Source organism: Sus scrofa, chromosome 9 (genome assembly GCF_054392235.1).
Source record: "Sus scrofa isolate SSC_HxYL_T2T_F1_AM1 chromosome 9, Sscrofa_HxYL_maternal_Yorkshire_Landrace_v2.0, whole genome shotgun sequence".
NCBI classification, from domain to species: Eukaryota; Metazoa; Chordata; class Mammalia; order Artiodactyla; family Suidae; genus Sus; species Sus scrofa.
The window spans coordinates 97,956,882-97,978,945 of NC_139391.1; the positions used below are offsets into that span (position 1 = coordinate 97,956,882).

Below are 22,064 nucleotides of genomic sequence, written 5' to 3' on the forward strand. Positions count from 1 at the left end.
TAGAGCGCAGGGGTGTGGGCTGCACTTTTACTCCTCTCACCATTCGCCACAGGAAGCCTGGACGTATTGAGCCGCGGCTCCTTCTAGGCCCCGAAGTCCGAGACCGCTGTGCGCTTCCTCCGGGAGCTTCCCGGGAGTCCTTCCTCCGGGAGTCTGCCTCTCTTCTTCCAAAAATCCACGTCTTAGCGGACGTTCAGAGGGAAAGCCCGAGGTAGGGGCGCGCGAAGCTGGGGACGAGATGGAGACAGTTCGCAGGGAAAGTGGGCCCTCCAATTTTCTGAGCTTGGTTCCAGTGAGAGAAGGGTTTGGGGCGGGGGGCGGATTCCAATTGGCAAGTCCAAGAGGAGCCAGGGGAATGAGAGTTATCTCAGTTGGGGAGCTCCCCGGCACCTTATTTTCGGTCCTGGCCGCTCGTCTTGGAAGCTGGGCTCTGAGCCTGTGGACCGCGAGGGTAACCGGGAGGTAGAGCTGCAGCGGCAGCGGGCAAAGTCCAGGACGCGCCGGCGCCCTGCCCCTCTGCTCGCGTGCGGAGGCTGGATGCCGGGCGCGGAGGCAAGTCCGTGAGGCAGCCACCGCGGCTTCTGGCGGCTAGAGCATCAGGGCGAGCGCTCTGCCCTACCGCTCCCCGCGGAAGTCTTGCTCTGTCTCACCTCGGCCTTCTGTGGTTCTGCGGTTCTTGCACTTGGCCAGTCTGCTCTGGTTTCTCCTCAGGTCGCGATGGATCTTGAAGAAGGCCGAATCGAAAGAGCAGGGAAGAAGAACTTCTTGAAAAGGGATAAAAAAAGGTAGCCACTTAGTTTTACTTTCAGATTTATAAGGCTTAAGAGATTTGGGAGATTTGTTTCTAGCCCCCATCTCTGAAATAAATGAAGGGACGATGATGATGACGATGGTGATGTTAATCTTAGATTCTAGCGGCTTCAGAAGTTTGCTGGCCGAGTTGGTTGAGCACAGCGTTTGCGTGGTGAGCTTCTTCCTCAGCTTTCTGGCCCCCCACTGATGATCACATCCTTTTCTGTGTTGTAAAAACTTTCTGCTTTACAAGCCATGTTGATCGCACACGATCCTGAGCCCTGTGTCGTGCTTGTGCTCTGCTTTGTGGTTGAGTCAGTTCCTTCTGGTAAAAAGGTCACATAAACAATTTCATGTTTGTGGCATAGCAGATGCGATGGAAGGCCACAGCTACATTAAGGCATTCCTTTTTTTAAAGGCAATGACTATCTGACCCTGTAGAAGAAATTGTGAGGAGACCCTAGTACCAAAGAAATTGCTAGAATGATTTGAAAGATCCTGATTGAAATTATCCCCATAGGGAAAAGAATTATCTTTTATTCTGATCACAGTATAGTGTCTGTACAGAAAATTTTGAACTTTGCTCACTAAGCTATTAGTAAATTAAAACAAATTAGTAAACATGTTGATACTATTTGAAATCAAGCTTTTCAGTAAAAGAAATACAAATGTGAACATTAAGTTTTTAAAAAGCAATGTTGAATTTGAATTAGAAACTTTAGTGTAATTTCATTTTTTTTTAATAGTTCCATTTCTGTCTGACTTAAGAGTAGCAGTGAGCACTCTTAGTGTCAGATCTTGGTTTCTCAAAAAACCTTGTAAGGAGGAATCTGTATCCCATAGAAAAAGAACTAATAGGAACTGAGCCTGGAGTATCTTGTGGTACCTGAAAACAGGAATGGAGTTCAGTGAATTGTCAAAAAGGACACAGAAACTGGTTGAGGTGTCTTCCACAGGCCAAATTTGGGCATTAAAAAGAATAATGACTGTCCCTAATTGTACTTTATTCAGTATTTCTCAATCTGTGAATCCTTAATTAAGTTCTGAGAAGAAAAGGAAAACTAAAAGGGTGGGATAAGTAGAGAGGAAAATGCCAACTGTCCCACTGAAACCTGCATTATTATAATTGACTCAGGCAAGGATTGTTAATGGATCCTCAGCCTCTCAGAGAAAGGTTCTTTACAGGAAAATGCCAACTGTCCCACTGAAACCTGCATTATTATAATTGACTCAGGCAAGGATTGTTAATGGATCCTCAGCCTCTCAGAGAAAGGTTGAATCTAAGAATTAACCCAAATTCTTAATTGGGGAAAGGAAAGTGTGGTTTTCCAGTGGAGAGATTTTGCATTTAGCAGCTGTAACCAAGTGATCAGACCTGGCATCGCTCATGGTGGAATAGACTGTGCTGGTGACAGGACATCACCCAGGAAGTACGCTCGAAGAACCCCTCAGTGAATCCAGTGAAGCTTCCAGACTAATGCTGCCCAGTAGAAATAAAATGTGAACTACATTTGTAATGATTAGTTTTCTAGTAGCAACATTTGAAAAGTGGAAAGAAACAGGTAAAATTAATTTTGAAAATAAATTTTAAGGACCCAAGTATATTAAATTATTACCATTTCTACATGTAATCAGAATTATTAAAGAAGTAGTTTGCATTCACTGCATTTCATACTTACTGTACATTTCAGTTGGGAGTCGTTTGAAACAGACTTGTCTAAGATGTGGACATTCTATAAGATATCGGTTCTCTTTCCTATAAAAAGTCAATGTTTGGCAGGAGGTGGAAGGTAGAAGGGCTTCTAGATTTAAAAGAGAGACTTAAGAGACAAAACCACCCAGTGTAATGTGTGAACCATAATTACACCAGAGGTCCAAAAAGGGAAAACCCACAGAAAACATTCTTGGAAATTTTGAATGTGGGTTGAATATTAGATAATATCAATTGCTATTGATTTTCTTATATGTGATAATGGTAGGAAAACACGTGAAGTATCACGGTGTTTGCAGCTTACTTTACAATAGTTGAACAAAATATTAACGGTTATATACTTCCTTGTACATGTAAAGAAAATATCAAAATGTTAATGGTTGTTGAATCCAGATGAATTGTATATGGGTAGTAATGATTACTATCTATTATCTTACTATGCTTTGATTTTTGTTTATTTGAAAATTTTCATAATGAAAAATCTCCATATAAAAAAAAGGAAATAGGTTGCACAGAGTGGAGGGTAGCTGTTACCCTGTTTGTTTTTTTTAACTTTTTAAACTTGGAACCTTAAACAACTGTGTACTTTTGACAGAAACATGTGGTAAGATTGGGACAAGAAGTATTAAGGGCGTGTGGAAGGAAATGCTAAAGAAATGTTTGACAGATTGGTGGTTTTCAGAGGTGGAGGAAAGGGGGACAGAATGAGTAAAGTCAAAAGGTACTAATTTCCAATTAGAAAATAAGTCATGGAATGTAACATATAGCATTGTGACTATAGTCAGTAATACTGTATTGCGTATTTGAAAGTTGCTGTGATTATATATGACAGATGTTATCTAGACTTATTGTGGTGATCATTTTAAAAATATATACAAATATCGAATCAGTATGTTGTATATCTGCCACTAATTCAATGTTGTTATGTTAGTTATACCCCAGTTTTTTTTTAAAAAAAGTGTTCGGTAAATATTCCCGACATTTACTTATATTTATTCCTCAGAAAATAAGAGTACAAATTTTGGGGGAAAAAAGGGGGGGGGGACTAAAATTTGAGCCTGCATATGCCTTCATTTTATTTTTGATTCTTAGTGTGCCTATGGATTTCTTTTTTTAAACTCGAAAACTTTTTGTAGTTAAGTAGCTTTATTACTGATTTTAATCTGTTCTTCACAAAACTATGTTTTTCCAGTTTTATTGAGATATAATTGACATATAACACTGTGTAAGTGTAAAGTCTACAGCGTAATGGTTTGACTTATAAATATTGTGAAATACTAGCGTGATAAGTTTAGCTAACCTCCATCTTCTCATAAAGAAAGAGCAAACGAGCAGTTCCCATTGTGGCACAGTGGAAATGAATATGAACAGTATCCTTGAGGATGTGGGTTCGATCCCTGACCTTTCTTAGTGGGTTGGGGAACCAGCTTTGCCGTGAGCTATGGTGTAGGTCACAGACTCAGCTTCGATCCCGTGTTGCTGTGGCTATGTTGTAGTCTGGCAGCTACAGCTCTGATTTGACCCTTAGCCTGGGAATTTCCATATGCTGAGGGTTCAGCCCTAAAAAGAAAAGAGAAAGAAAAAGCAAAGAACAACACTTACTTTCTTGTGTTGGGAACTCTTAGATCTACTCTCTTGACAACTCTAATATGTGCATAGAGCAGTGGCTGTCAGTCGTCTTGTACTTCACATCCCTAGCACTTCTTCATCTAATAACTAGAAGTTTGTGTCCTTGGACCAACTTCCTCCCGTTCCCTCCTCCCATCTCTAGTAAGCACAAAAGTTAGTTGTTTTTCTATGAGGTTTAAATTCTAATGTGAAATTATGAAGAAGCATGTGGCTTGGCTAATAGATGTAATGCTTGGATAACAGTACCATTTGGCATTTATATTTGTAAAGATCCTTTATTAAAATGTGGTTTGATAAGCGACTTGCCTTTTGTTAGCAGTGTTGGGGTGAGAGTCAGTGTGGAAGTGTGTTTCTGTGCAATGGTGATGTTGCATCAAGTATCCTCGTGTTTTAGTTTCAGTCAATCAATCTTGACTTTGGCTGTGTGTGCTGGGACAAGGTAGTGTACTCTTCTTACCTGCAGTTCTTTTGCCTTTAAAGAAAAAAGGACAAAAATGTGCCTGCCTCACAAAGATTAAGATAAGGTTAAATGAGGTCCTGTATGGGAAGTGTTTAGTTAGTGTCTGGAACATTTAAAATTCTCAGTAGCTGCAGTTTGAGAGAATGAAAAAATAAATAAAAAGCTTAGCGCTAAAACTCAATTATGTATGGCTGTTTTTCCCCTCTCCTCCTGATTCCAGGGATACTGAAATCATGCCTTTACTGAGAATAGGGTGGGACCAAATCTGAAGAGTTTTATTTGTGTATTTTGTGTGTTTTTATGTCCGACTAACATCACTCCAAAGCCAAATATGGGATAAACTCTGAATTTTTTTTCCTTAGAAGTTACTTCAACTTTTTGACCTCACAGAGTGTAAAGAACAAAGATGAATTTACTTTTTGAACTGGAAAATCTGTGTAAAAATAGTTCTTTACATATGTGTGGAACTTAGATATGCGGAGCCTGATTATGGTTGGTTTGCTCTCATATGCTGGGTGGTAGGTACTTAAGGTGGAAAATTAGAGTTAAAGTAATTTGAATATGAGTGCAAAATAACTGACTTCCAATGCCTTGCTTTGCTGTTTACAAACCGTCTTTTTTGACTGTAGTTTTTCTGGGTTGCGTTTATTGCTGTAACGGTCCATTTAGGGCCCCAGACATCTTTTCACAATTAGATTTGCTCATTGAAAGTGATGTAATTACCTTTCTTTTTTAGGGTAATTTATGCCCTGCGTGTGATCACCACTACCCTCCCTTAGTAAAGGGTATGATTAAGGATAATATCTATGTAGTAGATAGAATATGCAGTGTTAGAATTAATCAGATGATAATTAAGGAGGTTAACTCCAGAGAGCATGAATATTTTCTAGTTAAAATAAAACCAGGAAGCTTTCTTTATTTAGTTTTATTTTTTCTATTGCCAAAGTTGTGTCCCTCTGTGTATTCTTCACAGAAAATTAGGAAATACCAAAGACACAAGATATTTTGATAGAAATCTCAGTACACACTGATAACCACATATGTATAGTTCTAAGAAACATACTTCATAAATGGGAGAGTATTAACCCATTTTTAGTTTAATTTCTTTTTCTTTTTTTTTTTTTTTTTGCCTTGGCCCAGGCATTTAGAAGTCCTGGGCCAGGGATTGAACCCTCACCACAGCAATGACAATGACAGATCCTTAACCTGCTGAGCCACCAAGAAACTCCTAACCTCTTTTTATTTTAAGGAATAATATATCATAGACATGTTTGTTTGTGTTGTTACTAAATATAAACTCTTTATCAATTGAGTAAAAGATTTATAACGTTTTTAAAGTTTTGTGTAATTCTCTTGCTGTTTTTCAGTAAAAATGATAAGAAAGAAAAGAAGCCAGCTGTCAGTGTTTTTGCCATGGTGAGTTTGAATATATTCTCTCTTCACAGTGCTTTGGAAATTTGGCTTCTCCTGATCTAGAAAAGAGGTACTTCACCTGGTACCACATATTCTTGGGGAGTATGTTAATGGAGAGGTAAAATGAATTTGTTTACTTTAGCTTGTTTTCAGGGGAATGCCCATCATAACTTGCCATGTGCATTGGGGCCCCACAGCCACCCTTCTTGGCCTAGATTTCAGTATTCTCTGAATGAGTAAGGTGATCTGTTACCTGGGCAGGCACTTCTGCCAGCGATGGTCTCAGCCATGTGGATAGAGGACGTCAGCCACATGGAGGTCTGTTCAGGGAAACACAGGGTACCCTGTCATCAGTGGCTCTAATCCTGGCAGGTTTGAGGTCAAAGTCCCAGGCACTCATATAATAGAAGTTAGCAATGAATTATTTATTACTATGACTTGGTACATGTCATTGTTCTTCTATGCTGGAATATGAAAACTTTAATATGAAAGAAAAAAAATGAAAAGGGAGTTCCCGCCCTGTCTCAGTGGTAACGAACCCAACTAGTATCCATGAGGATACCAGTTCGATCCCTTGCCTTGCTCAGTGGGTTGAGGATCCAGCTTTGCTGTGAGCTGTGGTGTAGGTCACAAAGACGTGGCTGGATCCCTCATTGCTGTGGCGGGATCCTACAGCTGTGGAGTAGGCCAGCAGCTACAGCTCTGATTCGACCCCTAGCCTGGAAATCTCCATATGCCGCACTTGTGGCCTAAAAAGACAGAAAAAGGGAGTTCTACTGTGGCGAAGCGCAAATGAACCTGACTAATATCCATGAGGACCAGGGTTTGATACCTGCCTTATGTTGCTGTGTGTGTGGGATGCAGCTTGGATCCACTATTGCTGGGGCTGTGGCATATGCCAGCAGCTGTAGCTCCAATTCAACCCTTAGCCTGGGAACTTCCATATGCTGTGGGTGTAGCCATAAAAACAAACAAACAAAAAGACAGGAAAAAAAAAAAACCCTTAATTTGATTAATTCTTGATCTCATTTTCTGGTTGCACAGTGGTCCCTTGGAAGTTTTTCTTCTTCTTTTTTTTCCTTTTAATAGCTGCACCTGCAGCATATGGAAGTTCCTGGGCTAGGGGTTGAATTGGAGCTGCAGCTGAGGCGTATGCCACAGCAGCACTGGATCAGACCCACATCTGTGACCTAAGCTGCAGCTTCCAGCAACTTAAGATCCTTAAACCACTGAAGGAGGCCAGGGATTGAACCTGCTCCTCAGAGGGACAGTGTTGGGTTCTTAACCCACTGAACCATAGTGGGAATTCCTAGAAGCTCTTCTTGAATCAGATATGGAATAAGACATGCTGGTTGATGGTCTCTATCTATCTGATCTTTTTTTTTTTTTTCCTGAGAATGCAGATTTAGGTGAACTGTGGGATTAGAACCCGGAAGACTACTGAATCAATTATGTCTTAGAGTGTACATTTTATAATTCAGTCATAGCACACCAGGCAATTTTAAAATTGGGGATGGGCTATCTTGCAAAAGGAGTATTAGTAAATTGAACATAAAAATGATTATAGGCAGGAAAATAGTGCCTTTTACACTAAGGACTCTCTCTGGTTATCTTATATAAACTTCATCTTCCTGTGCTACAATTACTTTTGCTACAGCCCCACCTTTGTGTCTATTTTTGTTCTCTGGAATTTTTGGGAAATGAGACTGCATACTTGGCCAGTCTCAGACGACTTGAATAGCCAAGTGACAGGTTTTGTTTATTTCATTGTTCTGTTTTTTAATTTTATTTTATTTTGACATACCCACAGTGTGTGGAAGTTCTCAGCCAGGAATTGAACCTAAGCCACAGCTGGGACCTGAGACATAGTTGCTACACCAGCTCCATAACCTTCTATGCCACAAGGGAACTTCCTTATTTCATGTTTTTGGTCTTGTGTTAAAAGAAGCTTTGATGTCAAAATAGAGTTTATATCCAAGATTTTAGGGCCACACTGTCGGCCTATGGAGGGTCCCAGGCTGGGGGTCAAATTGGAGCTACAGCTGCCAGCCTACGCCAAAGCCACAGCAATGCAGGATCTGAGCCTTGTCTGTGACCTACACCACAGCTCATGGCGACACTGGATCCTTAACCCCCTGAGCAAAGCTAGGGATCGAACCTGCAACCTCATGGTTCCTAGTCAGATTTGTTTCAGCTGTGCCACAACAGGAACTCCTATTATCAAGGTTTAATTTCACTTCTGTCATTTTGACACCAAAATACGCTTTGTGTCTCATTAAGTACTTTCTGTAGGCACTCAATCTGTACCTTGGAGATAGGTACTATTATTACTCTAATTTTACAGGTGAAGAAAGTGAGGCAAGGCTTACTAACTTGCCCAAGATAGCAGGGTCAAGATTCAGACCTGGAAAGTTCAGGATGACATGGAAGGAATATAGTCTAAGCCTTTTGCTGAAAAGCTATACTACTTATGTGGTTTTTCTGCATGCCTTTTTCTTGAAGAGTTGATGTAGAAGCTGTGATCTTGTTTATAAAACCTATAATGACAGGGGCATATTAAGAACATTTAACACTAAAATGCTGATGCTATTGACATTGCTGATGAATAAAAATTTCCAGCTGAGACCTTCTGGGATGTTGGGGGTTTCCAAGAACCTTGGGTTCGATGATTCACTTGGAGAACTCATAGGACTCAAAATATGGGCATACTCAAGGCTAAGATTTATTACAGCTAAAAGATACATAGCAAATTCAGCAAAGGGCAAAGGAACAAGGGAGAGGCCCAGGAGAAGGCCCTAGCATCCTCTCCCAATGGATGACTCCCTTGTGACAACATGTGTGAAATGCTGTTGGGGAGGCTTATTAGAGACTCAGTGCTCAAAAGTTTTCCTTGAGGGCTGATCACATAGGCACAGCATGTGACAAAATTCCAGACTCACAGAAGGAAGGCAGACCTTTAGCATAAAGCCCATTGTTTGTACGCACATTTTTGGCCACTTGTATCAGTTAGGGTGATAGTAACTCTCCCAACAATTCAAGGTCTAGATGCCAGCCCAGGGCTCACCTTGAATGCAGGCCTTTTTAAACATAGAAGCCTCAGGTTTGCAATGTTAACTGCTTTCTGCACATCATCTCTCTTAATTCTACTAGGAGACTTTAGCATTCTTGAGAAAGTGATCAAAAAGAGGTGAGGAATAGATTGAAAATTTTCTACCAACCTTTATTTTGTTTATTCAGGCTTTATTTTGACATTTACAGAAATACAAAAGTAGGATAACATCTGAAGCAGGTGAGGAAATGGGACAACTGGAAATAAGGGTGGGAAAAATACAAGTTGGGCTGCACTTCCTACACAAAGCACTCCTTAAAGATGAAACACTCTTAGAGTTCCTGTTGTGGCTCAGCAGGTTAAGAACTCAACTAGTATCCATGAGGATGCAGGTTTCATCCCTGGCCTTGATCAGTGTGTTAAGGATCTGGCATTGCCACAAGCTGTGGTGTAGATCACAGATGTAGCTTGGATCTGGTGTTGCTGTGGCTGTGGAATAGGCCAGTGGTTACAGTTCCAATTTGACTCCTAGCCTGGGAACTTCCATATGCTGTGGGTGTGGCCCTAAAAAGACAGGGAAAAAAAAAATGAAACACTCTTGCTGAAGATTCAACTCTTGACTTTTCTACTTTATGGATCTTAGTGAAACACAATTTTTTTTCTTTTTTTCTGAACAGAGTACAGGTAGCAATGTTAAGTGCTTCCTCTAGCCAGGCATTTGTTCAGCACTCATGTGTATTATTTAACTTCATCCTCACAATAACCCTATGATGTAGGAACTTCTGTTATTCTTAAGCTCTAGATGATAAAACAGACTCAGAGAGGTTAGATGATACATTCAGAATCACACTGCCACATAGCTGGTACGGGGAAAGGCCCAGAATTTTGCCCATATCTGCTTGCTCTAGAGCCAGAGCTGTTCCCAACTTTAATCATTTCTGATAGTTTATGATTAAATTTTTACTCACTTGCAATTGAAAAGTTCTTTGTTTCCATTATCTTCTGGCCACCTGGTAATTCTTCAGTCATTGAAGACTTTTCTACCTGGCTTGGTGTCTCCCTTTCTACCCTTGCAGCTCCTACTATCTTGCATGACTTTTATGATGTTACAAGGATAACCACTCTTTTTTCCTTTTTTATTTTTTAGGGCTGCTGCACCTGTAGCATATGGAAGTTTCCAGGCCAGAAGTCATTCAGAGCTGCAGCTGCTGGCCTGAGCCATAGCCACAGCAACATGGGATCTCAGCCGCGTCTGTGACCTATACCGCAGCTCACGGTAATGCTGGATTCTTAACCCCCTGAGTGAGGTCAGGGATCGAACCTGCATCCTCATGGATACAAGTTTGTAACCCCTGAGCCACAACAGCAATTCCAGGGATAACCACTCTTTGACCTTCACAGTAGCAGCAATCGTTTCCTCCCATTTAAGCACAGCTATCCATGCACACACTCACATCCTGGACTTTGTTGTTATTTGAAACTGTTCTCCCTACACAGTGCCTCTTTGAAGCAGCTGGCTTGAATTAACCAGCTATCTCCTCTCTCTTCAAGCCACTCCCTGTTCCCTCGCTGTTCTCCTTGGATCTTGAGTCCACTGACCCATCAATTTCCCATGAGCTCCTTCCTGTTTCCATTTTCTTATCATCTTAGAGTAATGATTATCACTTCAGTTATACTCTTGGCCAAACTATAAACTTCCTTTCACCTGTCACTTGTCACACCCAGCCCAGGCAAAATTAGCCCTCTGCTTTCTTGGTGCCTGAACTCCTACCTCTGGTTGCTGCTAGAGAAAAATCTCACAATAGGCTGTACCCCACACAGCAATCCTACTTGCCCTCTTCTTGCTGAGTATATTCAACCTTTACAACTTTCCCACTTCTTCCCTGAGACAGAACCCCACTCTTGGTGGATGATCTCTCTCTCTGTCTTTTTTTTTTTTTTTTTTTTTTAAATTGCATAAGCAAAATGGAAACCACCTGGTTTGGAAGCTTCTTGGGAAGCTCCCAAAATGGGAGGGAGCCTCTCCCAGGTTACCAGTCTACAATCCTGTACCTGGATCTTTTACCTCCTCCTTCGCTCTTGCTATAACAAAGGAGGCATCTGGTTCTTAAAATTAATTACCTACTTATACACTATACTTTGGCTCCTATGTCCTCTCACTTCTTAAGAACCTTACTTTATTATAATTTTTATCCTTTCTTTGCCCAATCTCTCCCTCAACTGACTCTTTCTAGTGCGCATGTACATGTCAAGTGTCTTTAATTTCACTAATGGCTTTCTTAAAGCCACCCCCCTCCCTCTTGCTTCAGAGAGCCTTTGCTTTCTGTCTCTTTGACCTCCAGATCACTTTTTTGTTTTTTTCATTGCTCTGCTCCAGGTGCGTGGAACAGTGTCCAGAACTTTAATAGGTACTTAGATGTTGAATGAATATTAAATGCATCTCTTCCCTCTTTTACTATTTGCATAATAGTAAAATGTCATGTAAGCTTTATGAGGACAGGGACTTGTCTTACCTTTGTTGCCAGTACTTAGAACCAAGCCTGATCCTTATTAGGTGCTTAATAAATATCTTTTGAATGTTGAATGAATGAACAAATGGAGTCACTGATGTCCGCCTCCGGCCAGGCACCACTGCATTGATCTTGGAGAGATAGTAATGAGTGATGGCTTGAAGCAATTAAGGACCTTTGTGGTGACGTTGAGACATAGGAATTGAACATGGGCAGCCTGGATGAAAACCAGGAGTCCCAGTTCTAGACCAACTAGAGGCTAGAAGCAGAATTGCCCTGATTCGTGCCCCCTGTTGAAAGCAGGTATGTTTCAAGGAGGCAAAGGCTGTGAAAACAGGTATAACGTTTATTGTTAGAGTCACACCACAACATGTGGGAGAGCATGCAGAGAAGTAGTTTACCTATTTAAGCCAAAAGCAAAGCAGTAATACACACACTAAAGACAAGTGCAGGTGCCAGCAAGCCCCTCTGAGTGAGGAGAGCGCCAGAGAGGTGATTTAAATCACTTAAATAGGACAGTTCTTCCGGGTCTTTGTTTACCTTTGGTCAATTATCTTTATCTCTCACATCTGACTGGACATAGGACCCTCCCCAACAAGTTTGCATATTTTGGCGAAATGGATTCCAGAGCAGAGGGTGCCAGGATGGTATTAGGACTTATTTACAGCCTCATTTACAGCCTGGTGCCCCCTCCCTTTTTGACCCCTAGGAGTCTCACTGCACATGTGTAATTGGCAAGTTCTCCTTGACTCCAGGAGTGATTGATGTGGTCACCTTATCTTTCTACTCCAGCACCTGATCTGTTACAACTTTTGTTAATTGTGTCATTTTGAGCCTCATAACAGCTGTGTGAGGCTCTCTGTATATGAATATTTTCCTCATTTTATAAATGTAGAAACTGAGGCTCAAGAGACTAAGAGGTTTTTGTTTTTGTTTTCCTCCACAAAATCTTTCCAGTAAATGCCAGAGCTGGGACATTGCACATTGCTCTGGGGCTTTCATGCTCAGCGTTATGTTACCATGTTACTCAAATCTTCATCTTTTTTTTTTTTTTTTTTTGTCTTTTTAGGGCAACACCCCGAGGCATATGGAAGTTCCCAGACTAGGGATGGAATGGGAGCTACAGCTGCCAGCCACAGCCACAGCCACAGCAACTCAGGATCCAAACCATGTCTGCAGTCTACCCCATAGTTGATGGCAACACTGGATCCTTAACTCACTGAGTGAGGCCAGGGATTGAACCAAGTCCTCTTGTATACTAGTTGGGTTCATTAACTGCTGAGCCACGACGAGAACTCGTGTCTTTAGATGAGGTGGACATACTGAAAAGATGATGCCAGTTGTCCTATAGAATGCATCCTCTCCTGGACTATTTTTATTGCTTACTTATGGCCTTATTTATCTTGTTTTTCCATGCCTTGCATTTATTTAAAATTTTTTTTTAATTTAGTTTTTTTCTTTTTACAGCTGTACCGGCAGTATATGGAAATTCCTGGGCCAGGGGTCAAATTGGAGCTGCAGCTGCTAGTCTATACTACATCTCTGGCAACCCTGGATCCAACCCATATCTGCAACCTGTGCTGCAGCTTGTAGCAACGTGGATCCTTAACTCATAGAGCAAGGCCAGGGATCAACCCTAATCCTCACAGACACTATACTGGGTTCTTAACCTATTGAGCCACAGCAAGAACTCCCACACCTTGCATTTCTTAAAGCCTGGAAGTTAAGTCTAAAGGTTTTTACAACATTCATGTTAAAATATTTTTGGTAAGGAATGTACATGGGGGATGCTGTGTACTTTGTGAACCATCACATCAGGAACCATCACATGTTAAGGTGTTGTACTTTTTTGGGCACTAAGTTTGATCACTTGGCGAGGGTGAGGCTAGATTGGGTCCTCCCTCTGTAGTAGAGGGGTCTCTGCCCCCTTGCAACTATGAGGGGTGTTGGGGTATCATGGGAATGTGATGCTTCTCCTAATAATTACTGTATCCACTGGTGATCCCATGCCTCAGGTTCTTGAAACAGTGGTTTCTCTTATTCTCTAGGATGTTGCTCTGTCTCAGATTCCTTCTTGTGTTTTTCACCAGTGGTCTTTGGCTGATTTGCCTACACATGTGTAAGACTGCATTAACTAGTTCTCCCTTGACATTACAGCTGCCTCTAGAAACCATCATCTGTGATGTAGGCCTTTGGCTGCAGCTCCAATTTGACCCCTAGCCTGGAAACTTCCATATACCGTGGGTGCAGCCCTAAAAAAGAAAAAAAAAAAGTTTCTGGGCTGGGAATTGAACCCACCCCACAGCAGTGACAATACTGTATCCTTAATCACTAGGCCACCAGGGAACTCCTCAGCAGGGTTCTCTAAAGCAACAAAGCATGTTTCTTCAATGGTGTCCTCAGAAGGGCCTTTGGTAATCAAGATTTTTGTTGACTGAAAAAATCTGGAGATGAAAAGTGGGTTCTATTCTTGGAAATCAGAGCCACAAATACTGCATTTCTGGGAGTTCCTGTCGTGGCTCAGTGGTTAATGAATCTGACTAGGAACCATGAGGTTTTGGGTTCGATCCCTGGCCTTGCTCAGTGGGTTAAAGATCCAGCGTTGCCATGAGCTGTGGTGTAGGTCAAAGATGCGGCTCGGATCCCGAGTTGCTGTGGCTGTAGTGTAGGCTGTTGGCTACAGCTCCGATTAGACCCCTAGCCTGGGAACGTCCATATGCCGCAGGAGCGGCCCAAGAAATGGCAAAAAGACCAAAAACAAACAAACAAAAAAAACTGCATTTCTATTATTATGCCATTTTAGATTTTTTTATTTTCCCAGAACGTCCTATGCCTCTCATCAAACCCTCATCTATAAGACAAAAAGGCAGAAGAAATCGGGCATGTTCAAGATGGTATAGTTGTAAATTGGTGCAACCAATATGGAAAATAGTGTGGAGGTTCCTCAAAAAAGTAAGAATAGAAATACTCTGATCTATACCCCTGGTTATAGATTTCAAGAAAATGAAAATACTAATTCGGAGAATTTATACACACCCCAGTGTTCTAAGCATATTTACAATAGCCAAGATATGGAAGCAACTCAAGTGTCCATTAGATGAATAAAGAAAATGTGGTGTACACATAACATATACACAGTGGAATACTACTCAGCCATGAAGAAGAATTTAGTTCTACCATTTGCAGCAACATGATGGACCTGAACGGTATTATGCTTAGTGAAATAAGTCATGTAGAGAAAGACAAATACTTTGTTATCGCTTAAATGTGGAATCTAAAAGATAAATGAATGGATATAATAAACAGACTCACAGAGGTAGAGATTAAACTAGTGTTACCAGTGGGGAAAAGGAAGGGAGGAAGGGCAAGATAGAGGTGGGGGATTTAGAGGTACAAACAACTCTGTATAAATCTGTATAAAATAAATAAGCTCTGGAGTTCCCTTGTAGTACATTGGGTTAAGGATCCAGCATTGTGACTTAAGTGGTGAAAAAGTTCCAAGGATATAAAGTACAGCACAGGAAACATAGCTTGTATTTTATAATAACTTTAAATGGAGTATAGCCTATAAAACCACTGAATCATTGTGTTGTATGCCTGAAACTAATGTAATATTGTAAGTCAACTGTACTTCAGTTAACTAAAAAAGACAGACTGAGTCCCTTATAAAGAAAGCAGCTCAGAACTTGAAGAATCAAATGTTTTCTTTACCAAAAAAAATTTTTTTAGGGCTATACCCATGACATATGGTAATTCCCAGGCTAAGGACTAAATCAGAGCCATAGCCACCAGCCTACACCATAGCCACAGCAACGTGGGGTCTGAGCTGCGTTTTGACCTACTCCCATAGCTCACAGCAGTGTTGCATACTTAATCCACTGAGTGAGGCCAGGGATCAAACCCACATCCTCCTGGAAACTAGTTGGGTTCTTAATCCACTGAGCCACAACAGAACTCCTCAACTGTCATTTCTAGTTAGGTCATTGGAATAGTTTGACTAAGACCAGGGTGGTGGCAGTAGTGAAGTCTGAGCACTGTTTAGATTTTGGCTCTATTTGAAAAGCAGAGCAAATCACCCATGAAACTGTGCTAACTGTTCTTTTTCTTTTTTCTCTTTTTTAGTTTCGCTATTCAAACTGGCTTGATAGATTGTATATGTTGCTGGGGACTACGGCTGCCATCATCCATGGAGCTGGACTGCCCCTCATGATGCTGGTTTTTGGAGAAATGACAGATAGCTTCGCAAGTATAGGAAATATGGGAAATTTAACTTTTCCAAATATGATTTATGCAAGTAAGTATTCTTTCTGGGACTGGTTTTTATTGGAAACTTGAAGACAAATCAGTCACTACAAATGAAGTTTGTGGAGCTGTTACTAAATGTGCACTAGGGGTGTTTAGTGCTGTGGGAGGTGGAGGGGTCTGAACTGTAGCTCATATTTGCGATGAATTTGAGAAGATAATATTCACCAGCATTAGAATATACAGTGGAAGTGCTAGTGAGAGATACAGAAAAGAGAGAGCTCTATGAAGTCAGAAGTAGCCCAGACAGCTTCAGGAAAAGGTTTAGGAACTGGATCTGGATTTTGAATGATAAGTAGGAATCAATAAGAATAAGTAGAGACTCTCATGTGTAAGAGATAGTCCTCCAAGATGATTCTAAAGCTTTTAGCCTAAGATGCTGGATGTACTGGATGCAGTTACCATCAGTTGAGTTGAGAAAGTTGGAAGGAGAGTAGGTTTGGTGGTAAATACCACAAATTTAATTTTGGACATTGTCATAGGTTGGGCTTTTTGGAAACGTGAAAATGGAGACATGGGAATAGGAGAAGTATGTGTATGTGTTTTAGGAGTTTTAGGATAGGAGAAATAGCAGCTTTTTAGGATGGGAGAAATAGCAGCTTGCTTTGTTTTTGTTTTTTGGGTTTTTTGTTTTGTTTTGTTTTGTTTTTTGGCTGCACCTGCAGCATGTGGACAATCCCAGATCAGGAGTCAAACCTTTGTCACAGCAGTGACTGCCACTGCAGTGGCAATGCGGCACCTGTAACTCGCTGTACCACAAGGGAATTTCAATAGCAGCTGTGTGTATGCTCATGGAGATGATCCAAAAGAGCAGAGAAAGTGGCGCTTTTGGAGAAAGGGAAAAGATTTGTTTGATATCCTTGAGAAAGGATAGGTGTCTTGCGCTCAAGATTGGAATCTTGCCTCAGGTAGCAGTACAAATAGTTCTTCCACAGTAACTGCTGGGAGGAGAGAGTATTTGAGTGTCATTGCCCACAAGTGGGTGGATAGGACCTGAGAATTTGTGAAGTTTTCTTATCACTTCAGTTTTCTCAGTCAAGTAGGAAGCAAGAGTTTGGGCTGATAAAAGGGAGAATGGGAAAGTGAATGGATGATGGACATAATTTGGATGTTAAGCACACACACTTTCTGACTGGCCTGAGGAGGGACTTGTTGATAGTTTCAAGCTTCCAAGTCACCTTTGGTTGAGCATCGATTGATGTAACTGAACTATCCAAAGACTTACTACCTGGTGTGCCCTCAAGGGCAGAAACAAAGGCCTGCTTGAGAACATGCTCTATAGTGATAGTATGTAACTTAAACAGTTTTTTAATTGAAGGATAATTGATTTACAGTGTTTCAGATGTATAGCAAAGTGATGCAGTTATACATACACATTCATCTACACATATATGTACATATTTATATTGTTTTTTTTCAGATTCTTTTCCACTATAGGTTATTATAAGATATTGAGTATCATTCCCTGTGTTACAGAGTAGGTCCTTGTTACTTATCTGTTTTACATGTAGTCATGTGTATATGTTAATTTCAAGTTCTTAATTTATCTCTCCCCACCAGTGACCGTTCAACTTTTGGACTGTAAGGTCTCTGATGAATGCTCTGTCTCCTTTCCCCCAGAAACATGCACATAAATGTTCACAAGTTGGGGTATTTGTGGATCCTTTGATACCTGTCTTTGTGATCCTGAAGAGCACATTTTTTACCCAGAGGCAGGACTACTTCTGTTCTGTGAATTCAGGCCATGAGTTGGGCCAGAAAATTTTGTAGCGTGTTCAACTCAGCAAAATTCTGCATTTATTATGCCCCTTCATGCATGGCATTCAAAGGGACCTGCCCAAATACATCATACCACATTTGGATTGGCATCTTTCTTTCATACTATTCACCAAAAGGAAGTGCTTGGTACTTGCTAAATTCTCTGGTTCCCATGAAGGCTATATTTGGCAATATTCTTTGCAGTTAGTTCTCTTACCATCTTATAGGACATCAGGAAGTCTGAATTAGCAAACAAGTAGGTTTATGACCAGGTAATGAGTGTCCTAGAGTAAAACTTATAGTAGAGGTTGCATGTAGCCTTTGAAAAGTCATGAAAGGATATAAAACAAGGGAGTGGCAAAAAGGAGTGGTGGTGAGAGAAAGATATTACCATTAATATTATTATTATTGGTTTTTAGGGCCATATCTGCGGCATATGGAAATTCCCAGGCTAGAGGTCGAGTCAGAGCTGCAGCTGCCAGCCTACACCACAGCCACAGCAATGTGGGATCTGAGCCACATCTGCAACGTACACCACAGCTTATGGTAACCCTGGATCCTTAACCCACTGAGGAGGCCAGGGATCGAACCAGCATCCTCATGGATACTAATTGGTTTCATTACCGCTGAGCCACAATGGGAACTCCTACCTTTATTTTTTTTATCCAGTATTTATCTTTAAATAGCTTCAGTTGTGACCCAGAACATGTTTATTTTGTGCATGAGAGAGGTACTGTGCTAATCAGACTTGGTTGTCACCTACTCTTGGAAGCCTCCCATGATTTCTATACATGAAGCCAGGTATCCATCCTTTCCTTCCCAAGCAGTTGGTTATAGCTCTGTAAACACAGATAATTAATGTAACACCCCCCCCTACACACACACTGTAGGATCATGGTGTATGTCTGGACTTCGTAAAAGTGGGTAGGATCAGAATGGACATAGATGTACATGTTAGGTTTGCTCAGCTACCACAGAGCATGGAAAGATTTGATTCTTCCCCTGTAAGATGGTAAGAGAACTATCTCCAGCAGACCAAATCCCTATGCCTCAGACACTCTGACTTTTCTTCTTTTTGCCCTTCCCCAGGTAGAACTTCATGGCCTCTCCTTGGGGAGGTGGGAAAATAGGTACAAGAGCCTCCTTGTTGGACAAGAAGTTTTCCTTAAGAAGGCTTAGATTTGATAAGGCTCTAGAAAGCCTGAGAGTTTTACACTAAGTATGGTGTTTAACTAGATAGTTCTAAAACCTTTTTGAAAAATCAAATCCTTCTCTGCTATAATAGATCCCTCATTATTTTTCTCTTCTCCTAATGCCTTTCTCTAATTATCAGACAGCAGCCTTTGTCCTGCTCTTTTTGTTGTGGGTATGATCTCCTGACATCCTGCCCCCATCAGTCCTCATCCTGTTGTTAGATTTTTGCCTTTGCTTTAAAGTCTCTCTTGACTTGGGCCTCAAGAACTCTCTAGTCCTGCCACACACCACTTGTATGAACAAAGCTTAACTGCTACCAAACTTCTGACTTACTCTATGAATTCGGAATCTTACTTATGATTCCTTCCATGTATGGTACATGTTTCACTATCTGAAAATGATCCTGGATAAAGATGATTGGATTTTAGACGTATTGTGTTAATGGTGACAGGTTGGGTACAAGTGTAAATGATGATTCAGAAATGAGAATGAATCTTGGCGACATTAGAGTTGAAGGGATCATAAATTTCATGGGCTAAGATGTGGAGAAAAGTAGAAGGAATGGGGAGTTCTAAGCCTTGAAAAAAGACTAAATTTTTTTAACATTTAAAAAAAATTTTTTTTAAATTTTAGGGCTGAACCTGTGACACATGGGAGTTCCTGGGCTAGGGGTCCAATCAGAGCTGCAGCTGCTGGCCTACACCACATCTCTCAGCAAAGCTGGATCCTTAACCCACTGAGTGAGGCTAGGGATCACACCTGTGACCTTATGGATACTAGTCAGGTTTGTTTCCACAGAGCCATAATGGGAACTCTGAAAGACTCAATTTCTACCAATAACTAAAGCTAACATTTATTTAACATTTAATATGTGCTAAGCACTGCACTGTGCTTAGTGCTTTACATGTATTAACTCCTTTATTTCTAAAGGATTCAAATGAGGCTGATAGTGTTATTATCTATACAGGCGAGGAAACCAGGGCCCAGAGAGTTGAGTAAATTTAAATTGCATGAGGTCATAGAATTAGTAATTAGTCAGTATTTGAATCCATGCAGACCAGATGCAAGTCCATGCAATGAAAAAGACAGAAGGACACGGAGAAAGGAAGACATGGAGGATTACAAGGTGGTTCCATGTATGGTACATGTACAAAGGTGACTTTTCTCTTTCTCCATAGCTATATCATGATTGGTTCTGTTTAGTCTCCTCCTAGATGGTGGGCTCAGGAATGGAGGAAATGATACACTCAAGTCAGATTAATAATTGAGAGAATGGCGTTCCTATCATGGCGCAGCAGAAACAAATCCAACTAGCATCCATGAGGATGCGGGTTTGATCCCTGGCCTCACTCAGTGGGTTAAGGATCCAGCGCTGCCATGAGCTGCGGTGTATGTTGCAGACAAGGCTTGGATCTGGCATTGCTGTGGTGTGATATAGGCCGGCAGCTACAGCTCCAATTCAACCCCTAGCCTGGGAACTTCCATATGCCATAGTGTGGCTCTAAAAGGCAACAATAATAATAATAATAATGAGAGAAAAAGTGGAAGTAATTTATCTCTATCATTGACCATTTCTACTCTCACTGTTCTAATACTCATATGAGGATCGTGAAAACTATTCGTAAAATGCCAGTCCTCAAAATAATATGTCTATTCTGCTGCTTAAACTATGAGCGTATAAATCATATGCAGACCTTGAAAGTGTATTTCAAGACTTTGGTGAAAACATTGCCATCTCTGTCCTCAAGGGCGACATCATGAGTATGCTCCAAACTAGAATGTTAGCTAATACTAAGTACTTCATAAACATTTCCATGATGGATCTGTTTTCATTTGCTCAAGGCTTTCCTCTGCTGCTAACCATTTCATTGGAAAAATTCTTAGAAATCAGTTTCTGGAAAATTGAGTCTCAAATAATGACAAAATATTTTGAACTATGTTGTGTAGTGTGACAGTTTATTTTTTAAGTTTGAGTTAAAACTTAAGATAGGACTAGTTTTTCTAGAAGAGTAATAGTAGTGTAATATAGTCAGATTTTGTGTTGTTATTACTGTTGGGGAAATGCTTCTTGAAGCAAAAAGTAGATGAGTTACAGTGTAATCTCTGCAATATATTACAAAGGGAAGCTATATATATATAGTAACTGACCCCATTCTAAGTGTTTAAGAAGTGGAATGAATAAATGAAAGACCAACTCACAGAATTGTGTAGGTGAAAATGAGCCTAGAAAATTATCTGGCCCAAAGCTACAATTTTATAGATGTAGAAACCAGTGCCCAGGACTTTGAGGCAGTGTGGCCACAATGGAATTGATAGGGGACAGAGAGCTGAGTACCTGTTTCAGGGATCCTGCCTTTATTTTAGTATTTTTTTTCCACTGTACTAGTGGGTTTCATACTCTGGCTAAAATTCTTTTTTTTTTGGGTGGGGGGTGCTGTTCCCCATGGTGTGTAGAAGTTCCTGGGTTAGCGACCCAAGCCCCTACAGTGGCAACCTTAATTGGCTACACTGCAAGGGAACTCCAAGCTCTGCCTAAAATTGAAGCAAATGCCAGCACTTTTCTCTTGGTCTTTCCTCTCCCCAAGGGTGTTGTATTATAGATTTGCATATTGGTGTCCCAGGCAGGTCAGCCATGGGGCACAGTTCTTCAGGCCAAAGGTATGTGAGAGCATACATAAAATTGTGGCTGCCAGAGTCATCTCTGTCACCTGCAATAAGCCCAGCCACACTGAGTGGCAGGCGAGTGCCAGAGGGATTGATCGTCTTGGCAGAAAGTCCAAATTCCTCTTGCTTGTGGTTGAGGGAGCTTCTTGCATGAGAAGACTGGAAAAACTGGAATCATGGTGTTCTTGAGCTAGAATGGACCTTGCAGATCATTAAGGAAGTTTACTAACTTCCTTAGAGAATCCCCCTTTGTAAATAACATCTCTCTTGGACACTCACTGGGTAAAACAGCTCAACTTTCTTAGTTGAAAGTGGTGGAGGGGAGCCCAGAGCCAGAATCTCTGCTGAGTGTCCCTCTCCTACCCACCTGGAGCAGTGCTGAAGTCACTCCAAATGGAGCCACCACACTTGACCTGGTTGCAGCCAGTGCCCAGAGCCATCCTCTTCTCTTCCTAACTCCTCTCTGTGCGTCCACTCTTGTACCCCCATATACATTTCTTCTCCTCTTTTTTTTTAGGGCTGTGCCAGCGGCATATGGAGGTTCCCAGGCTAGGGGTCCATTCGGAGCTTTAGCCTCCAGCC

At 41.2% G+C, this 22,064-nt stretch overlaps 1 protein-coding gene across 2 annotated transcripts in view; it reads left to right on the forward strand.

Annotated features, from left to right (window-relative positions):
- The first annotated feature begins 52 nt into the window (after window positions 1-52).
- Window positions 53-22,064, forward strand: part of ABCB1 (ATP-binding cassette, sub-family B (MDR/TAP), member 1) — a 96,050-nt gene continuing 74,038 nt past the window's right edge. Inside the window, exons 1-4 of one of the 2 annotated variants that reach the window (XM_003130205.6) lie at window positions 53-211; window positions 712-785; window positions 5,960-6,008; window positions 15,687-15,858. In XM_003130205.6, the coding sequence (XP_003130253.3) occupies window positions 718-785; window positions 5,960-6,008; window positions 15,687-15,858 (289 nt within the window). In that variant the 5' untranslated portion in view covers window positions 53-211; window positions 712-717. 2 annotated transcript variants of the gene reach the window in all.